This window comes from Takifugu flavidus, chromosome 14, assembly GCF_003711565.1.
Source record: "Takifugu flavidus isolate HTHZ2018 chromosome 14, ASM371156v2, whole genome shotgun sequence".
NCBI classification, from domain to species: Eukaryota; Metazoa; Chordata; class Actinopteri; order Tetraodontiformes; family Tetraodontidae; genus Takifugu; species Takifugu flavidus.
The window spans coordinates 3,577,744-3,604,429 of NC_079533.1; the positions used below are offsets into that span (position 1 = coordinate 3,577,744).

Below are 26,686 nucleotides of genomic sequence, written 5' to 3' on the forward strand. Positions count from 1 at the left end.
GTACTGTCTTCTAGCTTTACATTAACTATGTAAAGTACTAATAATTTACAATACTAGATCCTGTAATGCAACCATTCCCATAGACACACTCAGATTTGTGGTGGAAGAATTTAAAACTGTGCGTCCTAAAACTTGAAACGGCATTGGGTACAGATAAAACTCCCTCAGAGATTTTCAATGTGTGCCTCTTGTGGGATCAAGGGCATATGAATAGCAATCTCCTGTGTGTGTGTGTGTGTGTGTGTGTGTGTGTGTGTGTGTGTGTGTGTGTGTGTGTGTGTGTGTGTGTTGTGTGTGTGTGTGTGTGTGTGTGTGTGTCTGTCCGTTTGATTATCTGAAAATGACTGGAAACTGAGGCGCCATTTTGAAAACTGTAGGCAGATAGTCCACTGTTGGGAAAGTGTGTGTGTTGTGCACCAATCAGAGAGGAGACAAATGCGGAATGTGCTTTCATATCCCAACTTTGAAAATAACTTCAATGATATTTGCATTTTTTTTTCCAGCATCCTCAGCCTCGGCATTTTTGTTAGGTTCTACTGCTTTAGTCAGTGCTACATCCAATCATGAACTTTCGAGACTTTTTGAGTATGGTAGATTTCTTCAAAGTGAGATTTGTTGATTTAAAAAAAAGCATCTCATATGATGTGGGATAAGTGGTTATCAGTTGCCTATGGTGACAATTTTCAGGAAGATCTGTACACTTAACAATTCAGTGGCACTGCAGAGATTCTTTCCACAGAATTGATTGCTTTAATGTCTCTGCTGCCATGGACTTCTCTGACGCAGAGTCACAGACAGCTGCAGCTGGTTAGACCTAAATGTTAGCCACTAAAAGCTCAAGACCACGCTTAAGTTTTGATACCATTCATATAGTCTGCTAGAGCCTGTCAGTGAAAAGGAGAGTCAATAAAAAGGACAAATGCAAAATCAGAACAACACATACCACTTTGTCCTCTTGCTGATTGTCCGAGGCCATTAAGCTCCATTCAATATCCAGTGGTCCAGTATCTTCAGAGGCCAGGGTGAACTGGCATTCCAATTTCACACTCTGACCACTGGCCTTCTCTATAGATGATGGCCCTGTGGTTGTAATCTCAAGACCAGAGGCTAAACCTGGAAAAACACACAAACACACACAAAATTTCAAAAAACAATGTAGATGATGGATTTTTAAAAATAAATAAATAAATAGACACAAGACTGTAAATGTTTCCTTAGTTAGTTATAGTGGGTTTCCCTCTGGCAAAGAAAATACAGCAGAAATGCAAGAAATGTAAAAACCCAACAAAACACCAGAACATAATTTAACTTAATATATTATGTCCTTGGTCAAAATAAATCAATAAAATCCCTCTGTCTTTTCATCTTTACATATTTCTGACAGTGTGTCATCATCCAGCTGGCAGGTCTGACAGGAGCAACATGATTCTAAACACAAGAACATTCTACACTACACTACACTAAAGTCATGGGGGAAAATGTCAGCTAAAATGAGGCTTCCATTAAGATAACCACACAAATGCACCCATGTCAGATACATCATTTAGTTTATATGCTCATTGGCGCACATAAAACGTATTAAAGATGTGAGTGAATTTTAACTCAAACTGCATGCAGAGGATGGGCATTAAAGCTTTGGTCTTGTTTATGTGTGAGGGCTGATAGTTCATGTTCATTATGCTGGCCAAGCAGCAGAAAGCATTTGCAGTAATTATATACCAGCTTGTTCAAGTATTGTAACATGGAAAAGAAGCCACGGCTACCACCTTTTGGCACCCATTTTAGTGAATGCAATATAACACTATTTTGACTCAAACAGCTCCAAAAGCCAGTTTAACGCTTTAACTGCTGCTCATCATCATTTGTCCAATGTCTGATTACAGAACTACTGTTACATAAACACACTCGTCAATCTAAAGGGGACTGGGAATGAAATAGCTCAAATTTCCAAATAGCACACTGCAAAGCCAAAATGCCCCATTTAAAAGCACAATGATGAAACCGTACCACAATAATGGAACTGACGATACCTCTATATAAAACAAATAAATCTAGTGATTTAATTTCGTGTACTGACTGTGCAGGAATTATCGTGAGACTGCCAAAATATTGACTTGCTTTTTTAGATACATGACTACATTTGCCACTTTGCATAAATACTAACACTTGAATGTTCAATGTCAAACAGGACTGTATCAATATAGAATCTGTTCCCTGTCTTCTCCTCACCCAACAGGTTATTAGCTTAGTAATTCGACAATATGGCAAGTAAAGGAGGGCAGACTAGCATTCCAAACAAATCTGATTAACCGAAATATATATTTTGCAGTGATTTAGATGATGAAAGACAGACAGACAGAAAGAAGAGCGGGTATGAATTCACATATCAATCCCACTCTTTTTCTTCTTCAAATTTCTAGTTAAGAATAGGGTAATATGGCCAAACTAATAAAAAGCAACACTACAGAGGATTATTCACACAGGGTCTGACAGTTCACCCACACCCACTATTGTTGAAGCACAATGCCTGCAAGCACTTAATATCTGTGCAAAGCACTCGGTTTTATTCCTGGCTGCTGCTGCTGCTGCTGCTGTTGTGGCTGGTTTTTACCCCACAGATTTTGACAGATACCCTTGGAGGTTACAATTCACCATCTTCAATCAGAACAAGCTGTAAAGCAATAGGGGGAAAACTGAGATGGTGTCAATCACTGTCATAATGCATACACATTTTGGCATCTTCATGATGGAAAGCGGTGTCGATCATTCATTTAATGTACCGAGGGTATTCTTCTAAGTCGCTTAGAGCGAAGAGGAAACAGCTCTGGTAGAGAGAAAGAAAGCTATGTGGGGTGTGGGACGTCTCCTCCATTCAGAGTGAAATAAATGGAAGAAAGAGTGCCACTTCAGGATCTTGTATTTCCACTGTTGGTCAACAAACCTGCCTGTCTGGGACCAAGACTGGCAAAGCCGAAGATTATATACCCACAAATGCTCACACACAAAAAACACAATTTTGAAAAATGTGAAGTAATATCTTCTGGCATTTACACACACAGGCGATGATAATTAAAATCACTATGTTTTGTTATTTTTGTTATAATCACTGTTTTTATTGTTTCTGGATATTCTTCAGATCGATTCTCTCAACTGGTATACTTCTTTATTAGTTATCCATCTTGTCCCTTGCAATAGTGAAAAAATACCTGCTGCTGCGAGGTTCTACAGCTGTGACGTTTCATTCCCGTGTGGGATTAATCTCTTTATCTTCATCCAAGAATTGACCTCTTTATTAAGACTAATAATGATCGAAGGTAATGTAATTGGCTAAAAGAAAGACCATGACCATTCGATCTACGGAAAGGTGTAAAATAAATATACTACTCCTAAAATCAACTAGGCACATTAGTGCATTAGTGGAAGCACATGCCGCATAATTAAAGACCCGTCTCCATTCCTGATCATTCCCTGTTTGCCATCCTTATGAGAGTCTATCAGTTTGCAGTGCAGTGGCTGACACAGCACATTTAAGTATGGTTACTGGGAGACTGTGAATGAAAGAAAGGAATTCAATGTGTCAGCATATCCTGCCCAGTGCCCCTACTGCTATTCAGTCACCCCCACCCTAAATTTCTCTATTCCTCCTTGTCAATCATTCTGTCCAACATACACATGATTGTCAACCACTCTAGCCTTCAGATTCTCTGGTCCTGCTGATTATAACCCCCCCGCCCTCCACTTTTGTTAACATACAATAGGGTGTGAATCCTGTCTCCCGGCAACCAATTCCCAAGAGAAGCAGGCCATGGTACAAACGGCATGAGAAAAAAAGGAAAGGCAGAGAGAAATAAAGTAGCTGAAGACAGAAATCAGAACTGACCTAACCTGTTGTCAATAATAGCTTCAACATTGACAATATTTATGGTTCACAATCTGGATGCGTGTCATGCCATTCTGTGGCCATTCTGTGGATTGCTAGCATAACATTTCTTTACATTACCTTTATACATACAAACATATTCAAATGAACATGTTCTCAATTATAATGAAATCGAATGAAATAAGTACCAAATCTTACATCTAGGTGTTGTTGCAGTTGTCTTTGTGCACAAATGCATAGTTACTGATTCTAAAAAATAAATGATAAAGGCAGAACTAAGGAAGTTTTGTGATGGCATTTTGAGAGTGAAATAGTATTGGTATACAAAGCTGATGCACAATAGTTTAAAATTACACTCACAAACACTGGTTCAATTGTTTATGTGAAATAAATATGTTAAACACATTTCTTTGCAATCCACTTAGTTTGCATAATAGGTGATTTTTTTTTGTGCAGTAAATGCCATCACAGCTTGTGTGGTCATGTGACAGCATGGCTACGTCTGATTGGTAAAACGGAGTCACGTGATTATTGCTGGTACATCTGATGTGGTTGGTGGTCTGACAAAAGCTAAACATAACTAAGGCTGAAAAATACAGATTTTTTTATGGCCGAATCTGATTTTTTTTTTTTTTACCAAATTAACAATAAAAGTTCGATAAGAAAGTAGAAATTTTTAATATATAACAATAAAAACAACAATGAACGATTTTAACTCTTAAACATTGTAGCATGTAGTCTAGTACAAGTGACATTCCTGGGAAAAGTAATCCAAAAAATTTTAAAATTACTTTACACTTCTGTTTAAGAGCTGCGGGTTGTAATGCGAGAGATGCTCTGCATTTTCCCCTGAGATTATTCCTCTCTTTTTCAGAGATCTGGTCAATCTCACTCAATCCTGCCTCACTCAGAACAGAAAGAGGCAGGTTTAGAAAGGAATTTTCTTGCCAGTGGTGCCGAAAGGTAGAAGCCGGATGCATTTTTACCACCACTGCAGTAGCAGACCAGTCTGTCTGTCTGTCGATAAATGGCTCCCGTAGGTACTGATCCAGCTGCTAAGCGATTTGTTGCTCATCATCAATCTATTTAGCGGTTGATCAAAGAGCCCCTAAAGCATTTGCATACATTTGTCCAAGCAGGCCAGATGGAGCACGGAGTTCCGGAGTTATCGGCCGCTGATACATCAATCGAACACTAAAAACTAATGTATATCATTGTATAAGAATTATAGAGAGAAGTAACGGCTCCGGGGTAGCCCAGTGTAGCGTGGCATTTCTTCTTCACAAATCTACCCCATAAAACTAAAAAGTGCAGTGCAGTAAACCTACTCAGAAGTATTTCTTTTTTCAAAAAGAAAATCAAGTAAATGTGATGGAGTGAATATAACTCTTTTCTACCCACCTTTGATTATTATTATTATTATTCAGTAGTCATCCAGTGATATAGTTGAAAAAATACAGAAAAATGTGGAGTTAGAAGCAGATAAATATGTCAGCGCGCATTTCTAAGGTCATCACTTTTGATAAATCTGAATGTGAGCCTTACCCTTTGTTCATGAGGCCCCTGTCCTGTCAGCACTCCATGTTGTAAACACTACACATCTGTGGAAAGCAGAGAGTGGGCCCATAGAAATATACAAGTGCTGGTCGCGTCATTCAGGCTCTATGGTGCGTACTTAACGTCAACAAGAAGGCAACAAGGTTTCTAGTACCGTATATGTGAGCTGTGAGCTGGATCCTGCATATTATCAGGGCCAATGAGAGTGTGGCCATATCGTGGGATGTTTGTAGCTAGCCGACAATGGTGAAAAACTGAAATAATATTATGTCTATCGCAGATGATGCAATACCAACGCGAGCTAAACACAAGCATAACAAGGCCAAAGAGTTGCCAGATGATAATGTGGCAGGTGATTTATTGCTTTGTAAACTCTGCCAGCATTCTATTGATTGGAGATGAAAAATTCATGCAACGGCATGAGCGCTGGTTTTTAAACTAGATTTAATCTCATAAGCAGTATTATTTCTGTTGGCACTTGGAAGTGTTATGATGCATCATGCAGTATTTCCTTATGAAGGTATCGAGAAGGGTTGTTGGTGTTACCTTCATAAATTCAAGGTAATCTGTGTACAATCTGTGTACAACAGCCATTTACATTTAAAACACTGCTTTTGGTAAATTAAGAGTAAGAGTTTCAAAAATATTGGCAAAAAAAAACACCATGGATTTTATATCTGTGACCCATCAGCTGGTCAGCTGCTATGACGATATGGAATCCAGCTGCCAGCCCTAACACTCCACCACAGAAATGTCGTTTATCAGCCTCAGATATGAATAGACCTCATATGAACGGACCAAACATGACTTTCTTATGGTGTCAAAGTGCTTATTTCCATAACAGTAATTTAAAACTACTAGTTCATTGTAAATTCAACAGAGAACACAAAACAAAGAATAGCTGTGGGTATTAACTAACAGAATTTAATTTTAATTTAACAAAAATAACTTGAAATTTTATCCACAAACACAATGTGCCCAATCATGCTGGGAAACGCCTCCCTCCGACGCAACAATATTATGTACAATTCCTTATTTTTTTAACTTTGTTTGTACTTGCACAAAATACACTATAACAGAAATGTTCTGCTTTCTATTGTTTTCTGTCACTTTATACTTTTTTAAGCAGGACAGGAGTTTCTTAAACAAAGATTTCTCTTTTTTGGAAAGGTTATCTTTTATTCTGATAATGTTATTTTACACTAAAAAAAAAAGTTGAATAATGGAGAACCAAAAAGGCTAAAAACCCTTGTTAGCTTGACTACAGGAGAAATGTTAATTACACTACAGAAGCATTTCACAGATATTCCATATATAGAATATTATGTATACCACTGATTTAGTGTGAAAAAAAAATTCAGAAATTCCATCCACAGATAGAACGCACCTTCTTATCTCCCCCGCCATGTTTTTAAAACTTTGTTCGTTGTACATTATTGTTTCAAATTCATACCGCCTTCAAAACGATACCGGTATAAGCCAGGAAACCAGTATACCGCCCAGCCCTATGGTCAAACCTTTATTTGGTGCTCCAGGAAGAACACGTGCATCTCGGGTTATTTACTCACATTACTTATTTATCTCTAACTCCCACAAAACAAATTATGTGCAAAAACTCTTCAAAATAGAACCTCCTTTAACATCAACAGTTTAGTGTTGCTAGGACTGTTGGCAACACTAATTGTACTCTCCTGCAGCTCAAAGTTCTAACTGCTCCAAAGGTCTTCCATTTTTTCTAAGTGCCAATGACTTAAAGGCTGTTTTGACATACCGGTAATTGAAAATTAAATGATGAGTGTGACAGATGGCAGGGATTGCTCTTCAATGTCTAAGCAGTTGACAGAATTTAGATGAGTCTATGGGGTGACTATCTATCTATCCATCTATCTATCCATCTATCTATCCATCTATCTATCCATCTATCCATCTATCCAGAGAGAGCGAGAGAGAGAGCGAGAGAGAGAGAGAGAGAGAGAGAGAGCGAGAGCGAGAGCGAGAGAATGTCTTTTTATTGCACTGTTTTATGATATTGCAGATATATAAATTTGCAGAGCAATCATAAGGGCTTTTTAAAGGACAGAGGGAGAAGAGATGGGGAAAGTAATGACAAACCAATGTCTGCTCAATCTTTAATGGGACTTTAATTAAAAGGTCTTCATCACAGGGATCCTGGGCCATGTCCTTGGGATTAGCGCTTCTTAAATACAGAATATGTTCCTTATATAATAGAATACATTTTCATTAGAATGATCAAGTGAATAAAATTAATCGCCAGCTTCTTCCTGAATCTTTTTTGAACACTTCTCCAGTAAAAATCAACTGCAGCCAATCCAACACACACACACACACACACACACACACACACACACACACACACTCTTATCTAAAGAACCCTGAGGAGTCAGATAAGAACCTCCTATATCTCAGATCTGTCGAAACAAAGACGTGAGCACACAAACAAACAAATGTCCTTCAGGGTGTGTGACGCTCAGGCACATTGTCAGATGGGGACAATATGGGCTGGCTGTGCCATAAAACTGATTCGAGCCTGATAGTACTGCCATGGGCAGCCTCAGCAATGCAGGAGGGAAATAAAACCAACCAAGATGCAGGGAGACAGACCGTTTTAAAGACGCATTGGTGTCCTTTTTTATGCTAAAGATAAGACACTAACAATACAACTGGAGTGTGTTCTCTTTGACAGATTCCTCAATAATTAATGACACCTTCTCATTTAACAAAAGAAAAGGTTTCCCCACAAGGGATTAGTGAACACCTGACAAAGATGTGAAAGCTGCTGCGAAACCCGTATTCACATACGGTTTGTTTCTGCAAGTAAGTGGCATCTGGTGCCATGTGCCACTAAGAATGACACATGGAGCCAATCTGTGTGCACAGACCCCACTTGTGGACACAGGGACTTCATGCCCCCTTCAAGGCGTTTGCCCATTTGGAAGGAAACGGCACATTTATGGCCTGCTGAAAGTCATTTTATAGGTCTGTAGCAGTGCTCCCTCTGTCTCCTTGCACAAAGGAAAATATAACAATCACACTGCTGGGTTAGGGTCATCCTTCACCATTCCCGTTGTCCTGGCCTGTCTCATGGCATTACGAGGACACTGGTGGTAAGTGTGTGTGTTTGCGTGTATGTACAAATTAGCCAAGAAACACCCATAGAGGATATAATGAAAAAGGAAATGAAAATGGTGATCAACACCTGCAAACCCATTCCTGACTAGGGGTTGTCTCGTTAACTGCCCCTTCTTTCCAGCTGTTGTTGGTTGCATTTACACAAAAGCGGGTGAAACCAATTCAGGACTGGGGCAATAATCAATAAAACAATTAATAATGATAGATGAAAATGAACTCCATCATTTTGCCAGGCTCAGTATGCATGAATGTGCATGTGTTGGTCTCAGCCCATGAGAACAAGCTGTAAAGCGCATTTGTTTGGTTGCAGAATGAACAGTGTGAACCCGTAGGGGGGAAGGCGGGATCACTAGAACACACAGATGCACACACACACACATTCCGTGAGCCTTGGGAGGAACAATACAAGGTAGATGCAGTAGAAATTAGGAGGGAAACAATGTTGCAACGCTAACTTTGGCTTCAAATCATGTGAGCAAGGCGAACCCAAACGAGCCAAAACGGAGCAGCCAGTATGACAGATTTGTTCAAAGGTGGTGGCAACTAAAAGAATGTTGCATAATGTAGTTTTCCCAGCTGATGAGAAAAAACGCACCTTGACACGCAGAGCCTTCATTCCAACATTCCATGAAGCTTTTGGTCGACAAAGTAAATACAAATACAAAATGTTGTGCACAAGTGTAGTTCGATACAGAATAAAAGAATAAAAGCTGTCTAACAGAATTGAAAAGCCAGAAGTTCAAGAAACGCTTCAAACATTTGAAAAGGAGGAATTACCTTCAGAGAAAATGTCAGAAAGAACTTTTTGACAGAGTGAAAAATGGCATATTAAAGGAAATCAGTTTTGCTCCCAGTGGCTCTTGTGAATCCCCCTGTTGGCTCGGGCCCTTTTGGCACAATATTTTAAGACAATAGGCTCCAACTTGGGTTTTCAGGTGGAGAGTGATTTTAAATTGGATGAATATTGGTGCTTTTTTCACCTTAGGCAGCTAGTAAAGGTGAAGATCTTCCTTGCACAAAAGCACAAATATTCCACACCTTCATCCCAGCTAGGCTGGATTACTGCACTTCTGTGTCAGCCAGTCCTCCCTCACATGTCTCCAATTAGCAAAATGCTGCTGTTCACCCCTTAACTGAAGTATAAGGAAGGTATGAGGAAGCACGTTACTCCCTGGCCTCCCTTCACTAGCTCCCTGCGCATTTTAGAATTGATGCTGAAATTATTGTTTGTTAATCTTTAAATGGCGTTGCCCTGCTCTACCGCTCTGAGCCACTACATCCCTACGAGCCTGCCCGGTGCCTCAGGTCAGCTGATCAGCGGCTTCCGGAGGTACCAAAGTCGAAGTGGAAACTCAAGAGTGGATAAGATTCTGCTGCCCATCTCAGACTGTGGACGGACGTCCTATCACCTAGGAGACAAGCCTCTCACTGTCCCTTTCATAAACTCTTCTTAACTTTCATTCCCTTGCTGGTTTTAGTGCTTAATTGTTTGAATATTATTGTTTTGTTGTTATTTTCTCATTTAATCTTATTTATGTTCATTTTATATTGTGATTTTAAAAACAGGTGTAGTGAATTCACTCAAGGGTTCGAGCTCTGGAAAAAACGTTAGTTGTGGTTACACCCTAAGCAAAAACTACTCAGTTCCTGATTGTTCCTGCAACTAAGACACACTCTAGTGTGTGTAATGACAGGTGCACTTATAAATAACTGCTTTAGTGTTCTTGGATACATGCAGCTTTGGTCGTAACACTGTTTCTATTTATTTTTAATAAACTGTGCATCAGATAAGGATTGTTAAAGTTGTTTGTGTTACAACTACAATACACCCCCTCCAGCAGTAGCTCCTACATTTAGAATGATGACCGATAATGACTAAATATGCTGATAAAGGCACAATGGCTAGAATGCTAGAATGGCTTCAACGCTACAATGGAACACAACAAAAAACATTCATCTGATTGCACAAATGATCAGAGCTCCTCAAAACCAAACCCTAAAAGGCTTGTGAAGTTTTCAGGTGATCACAAATAATTTACAGGCAAAATGTTGTCACTGATAAAATGGTCGGGAACATTGTGTGGTCGCAGCAGATTTTCACGATTCTACAATACAAGCGTAACATTCGTTCTGAAACTGCGCCATACCATAATGCATCTTGCTGCTTTTGCTCTAAAGCGGTTTCAGGCCTTTTTTCACTGATCATCTGCTTATTAAAGCAGCACTTGTGATTACATTTGGGCTGTAATATGCATTTTGACAGTCATAATCCAGTCAGTCATGTAGTTATTTTCACTTCAATCTCATCTCTTTGCTGGCCAAATGGGCCAGATGCTGATTTCCTCACATGCTGGCGAGAAGCACTATAATAATTAAATGTCTCTTGCAGCTTAGAGACCATAGGGTTCAGACACTTTACACGCAACTGTAATAGATTTGCCTGTCATACCTGTTATAAAAGAATCAACATGGGAGCGCCGGCTTAATTGTGTCATGTAAAACCCCAAATGGACTAGATTAAAAAGAAAAATGCAAGAGCTATTTCAAATAAACTGAGGCTTCTAAGGTAGAGGAAAAATTAAATCTACATATATATCTATATATATATACATTTTTTTTTTATCAGGGGACTCAACGTATGTTTTCCCTTATGGATTTTGCTCGCCAACTCCTCCATTGTAGGTGTAAATGATGGTGAAGGAAGCCCTCAGGTGTTTTATCATACTAATAAATTAACTTAAATACCGTCCAACCACAGAGCACTTCTGCTAACCAACTATCTCTCTGTCTCTCTCTGCGTCACACATCCTACAGGTACCAGAACATAGGTGGATTATATGTACACAGTATATGTGGAGTGGCATTACTGTGTGTGACAGTAGGTTACTGACACCAAGAGCAGGCATGTTTATGATATAACAAGCCAGGCATTAAGAGGGCAAACATGCTCAGGCATGGTACAATAGCTTAGCGTGAGTTCTCCCCAAGTCTGACGAAGCATTATGCCAATAAATAAATAAACAGAAATTAATGAATGGTCCCCAATAGGTAGCACTTTGGACTCTTCCAGCTTGTTACTATTCCAGTCCGATTGGTCCGTACACGAGTATGGGAAAATCAACTTTTGTTCAGATTATCTGGGTGTGTTGTCCCGCTTGTAAAAGACATGCCCAAGTCCAGTTTTAGCTGGACTAACGCAACAATATTTTTTGGGGTGTTATTTTTTTTTCCCTCTCTTTTTAGATAAATGACAAATGAAAGGCAAGGTGGGCACCAAAAAGGTCTTTACGTAGTCCATTGTCACATTTGCGTACCCTAAGGTTTTAGGTACATCAGTGGCGGAAACAGATACAGACTAAATGTCCTTTATCCAGCTTCTTTTTTTTTTTTTTTAACATCAAGGCACAATTGCTCTCCATCAAATACAGACTATTCATTGGACCATAACTGTGGGTCTGGCACAGACAACCCAGAAGGCCATTTTACCTGATACCTATAAAAAAGAAATGAGCACTGAATATAGAGTAGCTGCAGAGCCATTAAGGAGACACCGAAACAAGCACTGATATTAATCATTGCTACTCATTCCCTAGTAGGCTACAATTTATTCTTTCAGTACTTTAGCTATGAAATGGAGGGAGAACAGAAGAGGGAAAAGCTGGGTTAACGTGGTATGACAAACGCTTCACAGCCACATCTTGGTGCACAGGATTGGACTCACGCAAGGCTCGTACCAAGCAGGCATACTAAAAAATCAACATCAACGGCTGTGAATATTAATATTCCATTGTCCTCTTTATCAGATTCAGCTCTCAAGTGTCATCTTTTTCTCCACGTTGCTGCTTTATTTTTCAAGACAGTGCGGGCGGCTGCTTGTTTGGAGGTTAAACTGGCTGCAACACATTTTAGTCCACAGCAGGCAAGTAATGGCCCTGGAGTCCTGGGTCATGACAATTGTTTACGACCCCAAAGGTATTTTGGTCTGCATGCAGCCAATGGTACTGGCTCTGGGTTTCCAGTACATGAGTCTAACCATGTTAATGGTTGTCATTGTTTCTTTACCGAGCTGAGATAAGGATTCAAAGCAGCCTCTGCAGGAAATTTGGGATTACATATTTGATATTCACATATTTTTGGTGTTGTTAACTTTTTGTACAGGTGATTTTTGAGCACCATACAACATGCAAAATGACTGAAATTTGTCTGGCGATGAAAAAGTGGCGGTTAGAATTCCCGGCTACCTAAAAATGAAGAATTTTAGCTGTATAAAAGCTACACAAGAGCTGGAATGGAAAACACTATGATAAATGCAGGGCACATGAGCAGGCCACATAATGCCTCTAATAAAGCGAATACAATCTATTGAACTGATGGACTATGGCAACTGATAAGTTGCAACGTCTCGTCTCGTCCAGCTTTATCCGGGAATGGGTCGCTGGGGCAGCAGCCTAAGCAGAGATGCCCAGAATTCCCTCACCCCAGACACCTCCTCCAGCTCTTGGGGGAGTATCCCGAGGCGCTCCCAGGCCAGCCGAGAGACATAATCTCTCCAGCATGTCCTGGTCTACCTCGGGGTCTACTCCCGGTGGGACATGCCTAGCACGCCTCCCTAGGGAGGCGTCCAGGGGGTATCCAAAGCAGATGCCCGAGCCAGCGCAGCTGACTCCTCTCGACCTGCAGTAACTGAGCTTCTCAACCTCTCTAAGGGAGCGCCCAGCCACTCTGCGGAGGAAACTCATTTCAGCTCATTTTCAAACTCATGTGTATCCACGATCTTGTCCGTTCGGTCACTACCCAAAGTTCATGACCATTGTGCTTGTTATAAACACTGGAGCGAAGAACAGAGTTCTGGGTAAACTAGGAAAGCTGATGCTTGTTTAATAAAAGTCTCATAAAGCACATAAATACCATATATACATGCATACATAACATCACAGCGTGCACTAAGGATTCCTGGTTTTAAATAATCTACATTTTTTACCCCATAATCCCTTGATGGTATCAGAAATGAACATGAGATACACATGTGCACATAAACGACACTCACTGTAGCTAATCCAAGTGTTTCTGCAGATGCAGTGAAGGATTAGTTAGTTCAATAATCCAGGTAAATGGACGTTTTGAGGATAGAATCACAAAAATAACTAAAAGTCACTTGTTGAACATTAAAAACAACAACGGTACTATTGACACTGTGTACGTTGATGGCGCTGAAGACAGAGATTCTTACAGAGGCTCCATGAAGGCACCAATTTCAATAAAAATAAACAACCCCCATCCATGTTTGGAAGAAGGTCTGGTATATACTGTACATTCGAGCATGGGGGAGGGTGGTGTTTCGAGAGAAACTGGAGCGCACACACACCAAGTACACTCCCTAGATCTGCTTGTCTGTTTTTTCAGTGGGTAACTAAGCAACCAAAGCCTTTGGTTAAAGACTTATCAGGGAAGTGTATTCTGCGCCTGTGTAGAGCCCCATCAGGTTTCTGTTTGTCAATGATTACTGGCTTTACTCTTGGAACACAGCCTTTATTCAAATATACTACTTGTTGACAGCAGCAGAGTCTTTAAATGGAACAATCTGGAGAGGAACCAGTCGAGAAGCAGAAGTAAAGCATCAAGAATGTGTTTATTTTTAATGATTTCAGTCAAAAGCAATGGTATTTCTGAAACATTAGCTTGCTACCAGCAAATTTATGGTAGTGCTTCAAATTCAACTATTCAGATTTTAATCAGAGAATGGCTTGTGGCCTCATAGAGTAAAGAATGCAACAGAAGGAGCCCTCATTATTTTGTCATTTTAAAGAGGACAGCACATTATTGTTTATTCTTAGCCAAGTAAAAAGACGGCTATGAGTCTGGCAGATACTGTTCCTGTCTGCTGAGGTGGAATGATACTCAAATGAGGAAGCCATGGTGCCATTAAAATGTTAATGAGCCCAAACCAGCTCTACAACCTACCCATCACGAGAGAAAAGTTGGCGTAACAGACTGTGTAAACGCTATATGGCAGTCTGTAAAGAGCAGGTTGGTCTGAAGCAAAGGATTTTTGATTAAACAAAGACATATTTTCTGCCGATCAAGGTGTCAACATCATGCCCGGTTGCAACAATAGCAGTTGATTTTCAGCGTTTTTAAGCATCATAGAAAATACTCAACTTATGTTAACCAGCCTTAAATTAGTATAGTATGTCTCAGTAAATTGACATACCTATTAAAACCCAAGCTAGCAAAGAATCTTAAATGTTCCATAATCAAAGAATTTGGTGACTAAACAGGATAAATTAGACAATACTGATAGTGAGATCCACTGTTACAGGGACACACGGCTCATCTGGAGGCGCCGCAGCTTCAATATTTGACTGCGCTTGAACACCAGGAAGGTGAATAACACTGTGTGTCTGCAAGTACAACCTATATTAAATGTGTTTTTATTTAAATGTTTAAATACTGTAGTCACGATGCACACTTCCATAAATTGGTTGCAGCTCATGGTCAGAAGCAGAAGGTGTGAAGACCTCCGACGAGCTCGATACAGAACTGGTGAGTGAAATGAGTTCCAACACGCAGGTTCTAACAAAGTGTACATCTGTGGATTCACACTCCAAACAGGATCATGGAAGCCCAGTCTTACTACTAGCAGTAAGAACCTGTTGACCAGCGACGATTTCTTTTTAAGGTTCTGCCACGATTCCTGCAGCTTTAAGTGTACCAGTTATCACTGGTGACTTAAGATTCATACCCTCATTCAGACACAAAACTGCAATCACACTGGCAACCCCGCACCTCAGATTTAAACTTAAAGGCGTGGGTTCCAGTTCCCCACGGAATAACATGGCATGGCCAGTGGGGGTAAGGGGTTTTGGGGGGATGGGGGGGGTCAGCGAGGGTGGGGGTGTCCAGCAAAACCAGCAGATGGCAGACAGAAAGAGCAGCACTTTGTAGCCCTGTGGGCGCACATTTAAATCGGATTAAGCTATCGTGATGATAGGCACAAGATATACCGTAAACACTCATCAGGCAGAAATACATACTTCAGGAGGACAGACAGACAGACAGACAGACAGACAGACAGACAGACAGACAGACAGAAATCCCAACTTGCAACCAAATAGCATGTGAATCTAACACTGTCATCATTAATTCAGAATAAAGAACGTAGGATTTTCTACTTATACTAATTACATTAGCATTTTTCCAAACTATGTGGAGTTCAGTCATGAAAGGATGTAAGAAAACTTTAATTAACCACATACGAGAGCCATTCTAATGAGCATTTCTCAAAAAAAAAAAAAATCAAAATGATTAAATACTGGAGGGGGGGGGGGGGGAGCGGCCTGAACATAGATTTCGACGTTTTTATAGTTGATCAAATTTAAATGTTTTTTTTTTGTCGGTCAGTTGGCTACCGGTGGGCTAGCTACCAATTCTGACCTTGGGTTCTAATCAAATATTTCTCTTCAAGGCATTCAGATTGCGATTAAGTCTCCACCAAACAAATAGATATGTTAGATTGTCTCGACGCTATTAAGGCGTAATCCCAGATGTCAGGCTTTAACTGTTGGGCTTGTTCTAGCCAGTTACCACCGCTGCCATTCTTTGGGAACGCGGCTGACCACTACCGTCCTCGCCGTCGATGAAGTAAAGAATTGAAGTAGTTGAGCGGTTTAGTACCGTCAAACTTACCTGCTAGGAGAGTCAAAAGAAGGCAGCAGATCCGGGCTGTCGAATGCTCCATTCCTGGCCGAAATACCGAGAGGTTTTCTTCTTAAAACTTGAAAAGTTCCGCTGCGTTCGAATGACAAGAGTCTCCCCAGCTCCACCGAAGCATCCAAACTCTCCTCCTCCTTGCAGGTGCACAGTGGAGCGCGCGGCGGGCTGACACGTGACTCACTGCCGCAGCAAACAAACGCCAATGGCGCCATCTGCTGTTTGAGATGGACACATCAAAACAAACAAACAAACAAAGAACAAACATACAAACAAAAAGCACCCAAAACAAGACACCGGAATAAAACAACTTGTGATTTGGTGGTAGGGTGGTTGGGAGGGGGAATGATAGGTCTTGGTAATAAATAAGTATATCTGACAGTGGGGAGATGAAGACGTTTACGTAATCAAGTTGTTGGATATTTTTCCACAGTAGCATGAAGTAATTCAAGTAATACATTTTTAAAAATCCTCAGACAAGTAAAACAAATTTATATTTTTCCACAACCCAACAAAACAATGAATGTGTAGCAAACAAGAGAACACAGAGAGAATGGGTTGGGAATCGTTCACCTTTTCAATTGTGCACAGGCCTAAAGAAGAAGTGGATTTGAAATTAATTTAAAGTTAGTTTAAGCAAGCAACAAGCTCCATATAAAGCAGTTTTTTTTTCCTCCAAAGTCAACTAGTGTGAGACTATACAAGTTAGAACTGTAGGGAAGCAAGGAGGATGGGGACAGGTGGGTGACATTCCAAATGAAAGCATTTATATCCGACCATTGTATTATTATTATCATTATTAATTACTCACAGCAACAGTTCTAATAATAACATTATTATTGTTATTACATGTAATTGATCTAAGACCCAAACTATTAAAGAACACAAATTATATGTTTTTTTAAACATGACTGCATGTTTGCAAGTGCTCAGTGAAGGGTCAGTATTAATTACATTCCGAATCAGCAGAGGGTGATATTGCAAGTAAAGAAGAAGAAAAAGAAGAAGAAGCGTACTGCTACTGAAGGTGGCAGTAATGCCAAACGGAGGCCAACTGCCGTTAAAATCCAAAGAAGAAGAAGAAAAACAAGCCCGCGCCCCGCGAAAATTTGAAAAACATTTAATATGGAGACCGCAGTGGAAAAAGTAGAAGCGATGGTAAGTGTGGAATATTGTTTTCTGTTTTTTTTAGTTGGTATGTTTTTTAATGAATGAGGAATTGAAGCAAAACTTAAGTTTCATTATTTGCCGTAACTCCCACAGATGTATTGTTTCTTTAGTACCGGTACGTACTATTCTCCGCGTCATTTGTGTTTATATCTTACACTGACATTTATTCAAAAAAAGAGACAATGTTTATAATCATTAACATTATTGTGACAATTATCTTTCTACGCCCATATCTGATACTCATGATTCACAAGTGGTTACATTCGGAATACTTGTTTTTATCCTTGTCGCTGCATGGTGAATTCATCCTAATTTAATCTAGGGTCCTGGCGTTTTCAGACACGTTTGCATTCTTCAGGGGGAAACATCTGGCCTTCTTTTCAACCTTTCTCTCCCTGTTGTTTAAGCAAAATATCCTGGTTTCACCGATTTCCATATTTTAATTATGACTTTCAATCATGGCTGTAATGCTGTTGTCATGGCCACGTGCAGCAGCAGTGTGTGAGTGGTGTGTACAGTTTGTCAATGAACCTGTCATTTACGTCTCACCAAAGCCTTTTAAACTCCACTTCTTAAGTGTTTATCCTCACCCTGATCTTTCTTTGCCATGGTTTGAGAACATGTGAAACCCCTGAGACTCTCAGAGCCCTCAGCAGCTCAGCTGTGTTCCCGACTGATATGCTTCTACATGCTCATTCAGAGGACACCAGATCATGTGGACAAGGAGGAGTAATGTAGAGGAGTACTCTCAAGAGGCAATGCCACCAGAGAATCTCATCACTCATCCATGCCACTGCCCACTCTCTCTGGGCCAAGATTGACATTTTGCTAGCAAATCAACTTCTTAGCAGAATCTAAAAATGCCATATTGCCCTGAAGAAGACCTGGCTAAAACGGCACCATCCACAATCTGATCTGGATTTAAATGGCTTTGGGGAGCCAGTGTGTCTTGACAGAGCCTGGATGCTGGGTGGTTGCTCTGTTAATTCAGCAATAAAAACTGGTGCAATACAGTGATAGTCCTCAGAATCCTTGTCCTTCCCCCCACCAACATTGAGCTTTTATCAGTGTCCTTTTTATTCCGCAAGGGAATTCCCTCAGCTGTTTGTCACCCTTGTAAATATCCACCCAAGGGCAAATGTGACTCAGGCGACACAGAGACTGTACACAGGTGACACAGATGGGGATCTGTTCAAAGAGCGTTGCTCTGATGTGGACCTAACATAGGCTGTGATAGGTTTTAATCATGAGGATATGATTATTTAAAGAAACCAAACAAACCCATCAACATCTTTCCCAATAATAAACCTTGCTTGTGTAAATGCCTCTAAAACATCATCAACCTGAGAAATATTAATTCCATTCGAGGTGATATAAATTTTAACAAGGAATTGCAATCGTAAGTTAAGAGGAAAATTAAAGTTGCCAGGGGAAACTTTCAATAAGTCTTAATCACATAGTGAGCTGGCAAATGATCTGAGCTCTTTTTACAGTCATACATATTGCTATTCATGATTTTGCTACTGAACTGTTCCTGTAAAAGCAAACCTGAGCTTTTTACCTTTCCTCATCTTTTAATTGTAAACAACCTCATATTACCAGCTGGTCTCATGGTCTCACCTACTTTTAAATTGACATCCAAACTAGTGAGTTAACAGTGTTTTAGCTAATGTCCTCGTATCCTCCACTCATTCACCGCGGGGATGTGTCCTCTCACCAGTTTTATTCTCCCTGTATACAAATGAGTAACAGTGTCACTCTGAGAGCAGGAGCAGTTTTTAGTTTGCAGAGGACTCCTTGTCTCACTCCTCTGATAATGATTGGCAGCGTGGCAACGTGCTGATGATTTGACCGCTCGCTGCAAACACTCCGTAACTGTCAACGTTTCTGAAACCAAAGAAATGATTATTCATTCTAGAATGAAGTCTTCTTTCTTGTCAACTCAGTAATTTTAATGTTGACCTTTTTTATGAAGGTTTATACTTTTGAGTCTATTCTAACGCTCTAATTTGTTGGTTGGGGTCCCTGAAAAACAGGATTTGGCTGGGATACATTGTAAGACTGCAGTGGAATCGCTGCCAACAAGTTTTGCAGGAAGCTTAAACAGCTCCTCATTTTTGGGTTTGATGTCCGAGCCATTTTCAGGGAGCTAATATTGAGTACTTTTTGTCATTTTATCCTTCACTTGAGAGGAGACCGTATTATCTCCACGCCATGTCCACTTCCAATGTCTTTCGCTTTACTTTCTTAATTTTTGTCCCCAAACGGTGTATTTTTTCCTTTCCGCTCACCATCTTTTTTCTGCAGTGTAGTCTGTAGTTGTTTACTTGAAGCTTTCTCCATCATTGCAGTTCCTGAAGTCAAAGGCAGACCTAGAATATATTGAGAAGCGCCTGAAATTGGACTTCATCAACAGCGGTGCAGAAAACGGCTGTCACACTCAAGCGGTAACTGAACCATGATTGCTGTTTACTTAATATTAAAGTAATCCATGTCATGTTAGTCAACGTTTATTCAGGTTAAGATGGATAAAGAAGTCCATCCATTCTGATCTAAAGTTGAGCTTTCATGTCTGATGTGACTGCAGGAAAATCCAGCAGTGATTCTCGCTGACTTGGGGGCAATTAAGGCTAAACATGCAAACTTGTTCTTTGAAATGGAGGAGATTGCAGCTGCACAGAGACAGTCAATGGGCTCTGTCAGAAGGAGCATAAACACTATAAAGGAGTTGACCCAACATTTGCAGCCAGCTGGTGATGTAGAGGTAACCTCACCCACAAAACACGCACATTAACCTGTGGCTGGACTGATGTTGAGATGGAATCAAATCAATCTTTATTTATATAGCGTCTTTTACAATCAAAATTGTTTCAAGGCGCTTTCCAGAATCCCAGGGCCTAACCCCAGACAAGCAACAGTGGCAAGGAAAAACTCCCCTTTAACAGGAAGAAACCTTGAGCAGGACCAGGCTCATGTAGAGGGATCCTCCTGCTGATGGGGGGGCTGGGTAGAAAGAGAAGGGAGGGGAGGAGAGGGGAGGCATAGAGCATAGAGCATAGAAATCGTTACAAAAATACATTATATTGAATAAGCTGCCGGTTGAGTGGGTCAGCGGGGTTGGAGGTCATTATGCAGCTCTGAAGGCGGCGATACCTCTAAATGAATATAGAAGGGAGAAGGTGGGAGCAGAAAAACTACACAAGAAATAGCATCACTAGTCTACTTGATGAGGAGGAGAGGAGAGGAAACCATGACCCAGTGGGGTGACAGAGGCCTGGCAGGTGATCATGTTTCTGGACCCCGGCAGCCTTGGCCTATAGCAGCACAGCTAAGATGTGACCTAATGATTAGACGACCCCCTAAGTATGATAATTTGTCTCTGATAATAACTGTAACTACAGAATTAGTGATAATAAGCTTTTTCAAAGAGGTAGGTTTTAAGTCTAATCTTAAAAGTGGTGATGGAGTCAGCCTCCCGTACCAGGACAGGGACCTGGTTCCATAGCAGGGGGGCCTGATAGCTAAATGCTCAGCCCCCCATTCTACTCCTATAGACTCTAAGTAGAAAGAGAAGTAGTGGGAGAAGAAATGTGTATTTTAATGCAAATTGTCATAACAGAATTTTTAAAAATGTTGCCAGAGTTGCGTAGATTACTGTACAGACTGAACTTTAAAGAGCAATGTGTTTATGGTCTGTGGACGGACATTGGAGGGTTTGCAGACTCCTCAGCTGTGATTTAAACCTGCACCACTAAGTGTGTAAATAGACTGCCTGCTATGAATCAGTCACATGTTTCGCTCAGACCACCTGCTATATGCAAAACAGTATTTTAAATATGATTTATAAACCAGGAGTTTCAGTCTCTTCACATGGTAAAGGAAAGCGTCAGGAAACTAGAAAGGGGTAAAACTACAGCACAGAGATATACATGTAATCTATCTGTTGAGGCTATAATACACTATGTGCAGCTGAGGAGCTCTACTCTCATTAAACATCTATAAGTCAGCCAAAATTTGGATTTATTTTGCCTGTGTATGGATCTGAAGTACGCCTCCTGTCTATAAGATGCCCTGAGAGGGCAGCAGGGACATTCCAGTTGATTTGTAATCTGGAGTATTGCAATATATCTCAGTAAACACAGGTTTTGATCTTGTAGGCTAATAGTTTCTCCCTGCATGTCAGATTCATCTGATTTTCTTGCTACCTAAAGAAATATTTCCTTTCAGGTGAGTTCTGTCGAAGCTTCAGGCCAACAGCAGCCAATAAGTGAGTGCGAGTTTTTTCCTCTACTCTGAACATCATTCTCAAATAGAAGTCTTGGGTATTTAGGCAGAGGACGATAGAGTGGGAACACAACAGAGCTGCAGCTGGTGGGAACACGTGCATGGATTTGAGCGTAGATGCAATACAAACACATCTGGTGTATTATATAGGAAGGGCCGGGGGAGCAGGCAGGTAAGTCAATGGCTTTTGACACAGGTTATGGAAAATGTAACCCATAATGAGAAAGGAAACATTCCCAACTACTGATTGGTCTGCCAATTATCCCCTTTTTCGACCTGTTGTCTGCGCCATTTGCATAACAGCAGGTGAGACAACATTATTTCATTTCATGACCATATGTGAATGATGAAAATGAAAGTTCTGGCCTCACAACTCTCACAGTTGTTTGATCATCATGTTGGCTGTAGTACACCTTTAATCAGGGATTCTTGGTAGTACCGGAAGTAGCCGGCAATATGAATGGATTTAATGAAATCTTCAGGAAATGCAGCTTCCTATGTAATATAACCTTGCATTAATTACTGCCTATATAGACTGTTTTAATGGGTGTATGTGGGAAATGACCTGCTTGTTGTCTATTTGTCCACAGGCTGTGGGATTAGGCAGCTGAGTGACTCGGCTTTTAAGAGTGTTCCTCTCAGCATTCGCTCCAAAGTTAAACTACCTGAACTCAACAGTTTCTATCAGCAACTGCAGGAGCATCTCTGCAAAAACAAGTAAGTGTGACGCGCATCATATTACATTCAAATGCAATTCCACACACTTTGGACATTTTTTTGCATGTCATGTCTTAAAATAGTCACCATTTTCACAGATGTATCCTGCATTAGGTGCTTTTTCAGCTCCAACCAACCTTCTTGTTTTTCCTGTGATTACAATTTTTCTCATATTATACAAAAGAAGCTGTAATTTTAATTTTTTTAAAAAGTAAAGTAAATGCAACATACTTCCGTACTTTACAGTTGAAAAAAATAGTTTTGTTTTTACAGAAAACCCCAATGTGCTTTACATTATTACTCTGTTTCAACATTTGTAGCTTTCAATATAATTTCACAAAACTCGACATATAATAATGGCAAGTTTGGCAAGAATGAACAAAATCCTAATAAAAAAATTCTGACTGTTTCTGTAGATTTTTGCATGATTGGTAGAACTGTCACAAATTTCTCCAGGCTTGTGGTGGGAAAAAATTGTACAGGACTTATACTTTTAAATGGCAAAATTACAAATAGGTGTAATATCAGTAGTTTAATTCCAATTAATGACGACTGCATGAGATGGTTTGCTGATTGATCTCACTTCTCTTTACTTCTGCAGCAGTTCCCTGAGCATGCAAAAAATGAAGCAGCTGAAGTTAAATATGAGCGAGGCGAAGCTGAAGGTCCTGCAGCATCTCACTCTAATTGAAATAGACAAGAAAGGTTCTGTTCGTCTTTTGATGTGAGGGAGATCAATAACTGGAAACTGCCGATTGTCATTTAAGGTTTTAGGTTGAACAGATGTAACGGATATAAACTAGACAAAAGATTTTCTGTGTTCTCCACCTGGTTAGCCGTCTTTCTATGTGCCTTTTTGTTACTAGTATTAGTAGCGATGGTCCCATTTCCAATGATATTTGAAATTGTATTGTTCTTTTTTAGCTACTGACCGATCTGTATTCAATGCATAAATATGTCAAGCAGTGGATCTATGTGTGCCTATTATAATGTTTGTAATAATTATTTAAGTTATTGTTCCAGCAAATTGCAATAAGCATGTCCGTGTGACTTCATTATGCTATTCTAATATGTTTAAAGATGAACCAAATCTAACATCCATCTTCTAACCATTGAGAAGTCAATATTTGTAATTAAAGTTCTTCCTTTATGAGGCCCTACACTTCACCCAAAATCTGATGATTTTTTTCTTTTCAAGGATTTCTGAGGAGAATCAAAAACCTCTTTTGTCACAATCGATGTCAAACGATTCAAATTAATCGCATATAACTTGAATACTGAAATAATTAAGTATGAATAGGCAAAGGAGACTAACTGTTAGAGCCCACTTAAAGCAACGTTAAAGTCCGTCAGTAGCAATGGGTAGTCCACCACTTTGTATGGGGGTTGGATCCTGATCAGAGTTCATTAAAGAGGGGAACAATTTTCTCCTCCCTGACCGGTTCCGTGGGGATTTCGGGTTGGTACAGTTTTGGCGTGGAGGTTATTGGATTGGTTTAAACAGGTTTTGTGTCGGGAAGGGTCCTCAATGTATTGGACATTAAATGTACTGTAGAAACTTCCAATACACGACACTCAAACTCCATGCGTGTATAATTAAGTGTAAGAATGTTGAGTTTTGGTGAGAAATGGACCTGGATCACAAATGGAGCAATCACCAGTGAGGCTGCATTAGGAAATAAAAGAATTTTGTAAAAGGAAACATCAAAAGCCATCATAGATGATGTACAAGGAGTCTCCTCATCTGGGACGTTAATACAAATTTAAAAATTGACCAAGATAAAAAAAAAATGGAATAAACAAGAAGATAAAAACAATTCTCTGTTCCACATGTGATACACGGCAGCAATCATGTTTGTCCAGTGTGATACAAAGAGGAGCTGAGACAGAAAAGTGTTGGAGGGCCAGGACACAGGAGAATCCACCTCTGAACGTTCTCCAGACTGGCAGGATCTTCACAGAGGAGCGATTCAACCCTGCCCCTGGGAGAAACATCATCTTCATGTAACCCTGTCTAGTTCACTATCAGTGGGCTGATGGGCCTCTGTTTTTAATCTGGCCTTCTTTGACCTGTTCAGAACCACCAACACATCCCCTCTGCCGACTGCCTGACCTTCCTCCTCTTCTACTAACCCCAAACAAGCAACAATGGCAAGGAAAAACTCCCCTTTAACAGGAAGAAACCTTGAGCAGGACCAGGCTCATGTAGGGGAACCCTCCTGCTGATGGCCGGCTGGGTAGAGAGAGAGGAGAGAAGAGGAGAGGACGGGCACAGAGCACAGAAACACATACAAAAATACACTATTTATACAGTGGGTCAGCGGGGCCGGAGGTCGTCATGCAACTCCGAAGGCGGCGAAACCTGTAAATGAATACAGAAGGGGGGGAGAGAAGCAGAAAAACTACACAAGAATCAGCATAACTAGTCTGCTTGATGAGGAGGAGAGGAAACCATGACCCAGTGGGGTGACAGAGGCCTGTCAGGTGATCATGTTTCCGGACCCCGGCAGCCTTGGCTTATAACAGCATAGCTAAGATGTGACCTAACGATTAGACGACCCACTAAGTACCGGTATGATAATTTGTCTGTCTATAATAGTAACTGGAACTACAGAATTAGTAACAATAAGCTTTTTCAAAGAGGTAGGTTTTAAGCCTAATCTTAAAAGTAGAGTATGTTAGCAACTCTGGCTGCAGCATTTTGGATGAGCTGGAGGCTTCTTAAAGAGTTATTTGGACACCCTGATAATAAAGAATTACAATAGTCCAGCCAATGGACTAACTTTTCAGCATCATGCCGCGTCAGTAGCTTCCTGATCTTCGTGATGTTTCTCAAGTGAAAAAAGGCACTTCTAGAGACTGTTTTAATGTGAGTTGAAGTTGTATGTTCCCACAGTCAGCACATCTGGTGATGGTCCAGTTGTTGGGATGGCCTGGTTAGCTTTTTCTCTGATAGCTAGAACTTTATCAGTGAAGAAGCTCATGAAGTCTTCACCACTAAGGGAAGAAGGGATACGTGGATCTAAAACACTGTGATTCTTGGTTAATTTGGCCACAGTGCTGAAAAGAAACCTGGGGTTGTTCTTATTTTCCTCAATTAAAGAAGAAAAATAAGCTGTTCTAGCCTTACAGAGGGCCTTTTTGTAGACTACCAGACTGTCTTTCCAGGCTGTATGATAGCTGTCTATTTTACAAGAATGCCACTTCCTTTCCAGTCTTCGCACTTTCTGCTTGAGGGTCCTGATATGTGAATTATACCAGGGGGCACACCTCCTCTGATTTACTATTTTCTTTTTCAGGGGGGCAACAGAATCAAGCATGATTCTGTTGTAGTGAGGTTGCTACACCTTCAACAATAGAGTCAACCTCAGCAGGGCTAATTATAATGATTTACCCCTGGGGAAACACACGGTGGTCCTGGGATCAGCACAGGGATCGCTTCCTTAAACTTAGCTACAGCATTATCTGAAAGACATCTGCTATAGTAAGACTTTGTTCTGAGCATAGAAGAATCCTTTATCATAAATGTAAAAGTGATCAACGAATGGTCTGACACGAGTGGGTTCTGAGGGAACACACATGTTCTACCTCAACACCATAAGTCAGAACTAGATCAAGGGTGTGGTTGAAGCTATGAGTTGGTTGGTTTATCTGCTGGAGGAAACCAACTGACTCAAGTAATGAAATGAAGCCATTTCTAAAGCTGTCATTTACAACGTCTACATGGATATTAAAGTCTCCAATGATAATGACTTTGTCCGTTCTAAGGACCAAGTCAGATAAGAAATCAGAGAACTCAGACAGGAACTCTGAATGTGGCCCAGCAGGGGGCCAATATACAACTACAAACAGAAGTGGCTTTTCTGCCTTCCAGTTCAGATGGGTGATGCCAAGAGTCAGGCTTTCAAATGAACTGGAGCCATGTTTTGGTCTAGGATTAATTAATAACTTAGAGTGATAGATTGCTGCCACTCCCCCTCCTCGACCAGTAACACGAGGAATATGATAATTAAGATGGGTAGGAGGAGTAGATTCATTTAAGCTAACATACTCCTCCTCCTGAAGCCAGGTCTCAGTGAGACAAAATAAATCAATGTGATGATCCGCTATCAGGTCGTGCACTAACAGGGATTTACACAAAAGAGATTTAATATTTAATAGTCCACACTTAATTGTGATATTAGTTTCTCCAACTTGTGCTTTAGTATTCATTTTAAT

General features: G+C 40.4%; 2 protein-coding genes across 4 annotated transcripts in view; one reads left to right on the top strand and one right to left on the bottom strand.

The window, feature by feature from the left end:
* Positions 1-16,435, bottom strand: part of cxadr (CXADR Ig-like cell adhesion molecule) — a 29,217-nt gene extending 12,782 nt beyond the window's left edge. Inside the window, exons 1-2 of the mRNA XM_057053842.1 lie at positions 16,274-16,435; positions 944-1,113 (exon numbers count right to left, since the gene is read on the bottom strand). Of these exons, the coding sequence (XP_056909822.1) occupies positions 944-1,113; positions 16,274-16,325 (222 nt within the window). The 5' untranslated portion in view covers positions 16,326-16,435. The remainder of the gene's footprint in view (positions 1-943; positions 1,114-16,273) is intronic.
* Positions 16,436-17,300: 865 nt separating this feature from the next.
* Positions 17,301-23,642, top strand: ska2 (spindle and kinetochore associated complex subunit 2). Of its 3 annotated transcripts, none has more exons than XM_057053850.1 (6): positions 17,302-17,455; positions 19,819-19,914; positions 20,055-20,231; positions 21,695-21,734; positions 22,342-22,468; positions 23,073-23,642. In XM_057053850.1, exons 1-6 carry the CDS (start codon positions 17,423-17,425, stop codon positions 23,194-23,196), a joined length of 597 nt encoding a protein of 198 aa, XP_056909830.1. In that variant the 5' UTR covers positions 17,302-17,422; the 3' UTR covers positions 23,197-23,642. The 3 variants fall into 3 exon arrangements, with proteins under 3 accessions (XP_056909831.1, XP_056909830.1, XP_056909829.1); XM_057053849.1 differs by having other exon boundaries at positions 17,303-17,455; positions 23,070-23,642; XM_057053851.1 differs by lacking the exon at positions 20,055-20,231 and having other exon boundaries at positions 17,301-17,455; positions 23,070-23,642.
* The last annotated feature ends 3,044 nt before the right edge of the window (positions 23,643-26,686 follow it).

Coding starts and splice junctions, on each gene's coding strand:
- ska2 (XM_057053849.1), top strand. CDS start 17,423: ATGGAGACCGCAGTGGAAAAAGTAGAAGCGATG. Junction 19,915..20,054: donor ACGGCTGTCACACTCAAGCG/GTAACTGAACCA, acceptor ATGTGACTGCAG/GAAAATCCAGCAGTGATTCT. Junction 20,232..21,694: donor AGCCAGCTGGTGATGTAGAG/GTAACCTCACCC, acceptor ATTTCCTTTCAG/GTGAGTTCTGTCGAAGCTTC.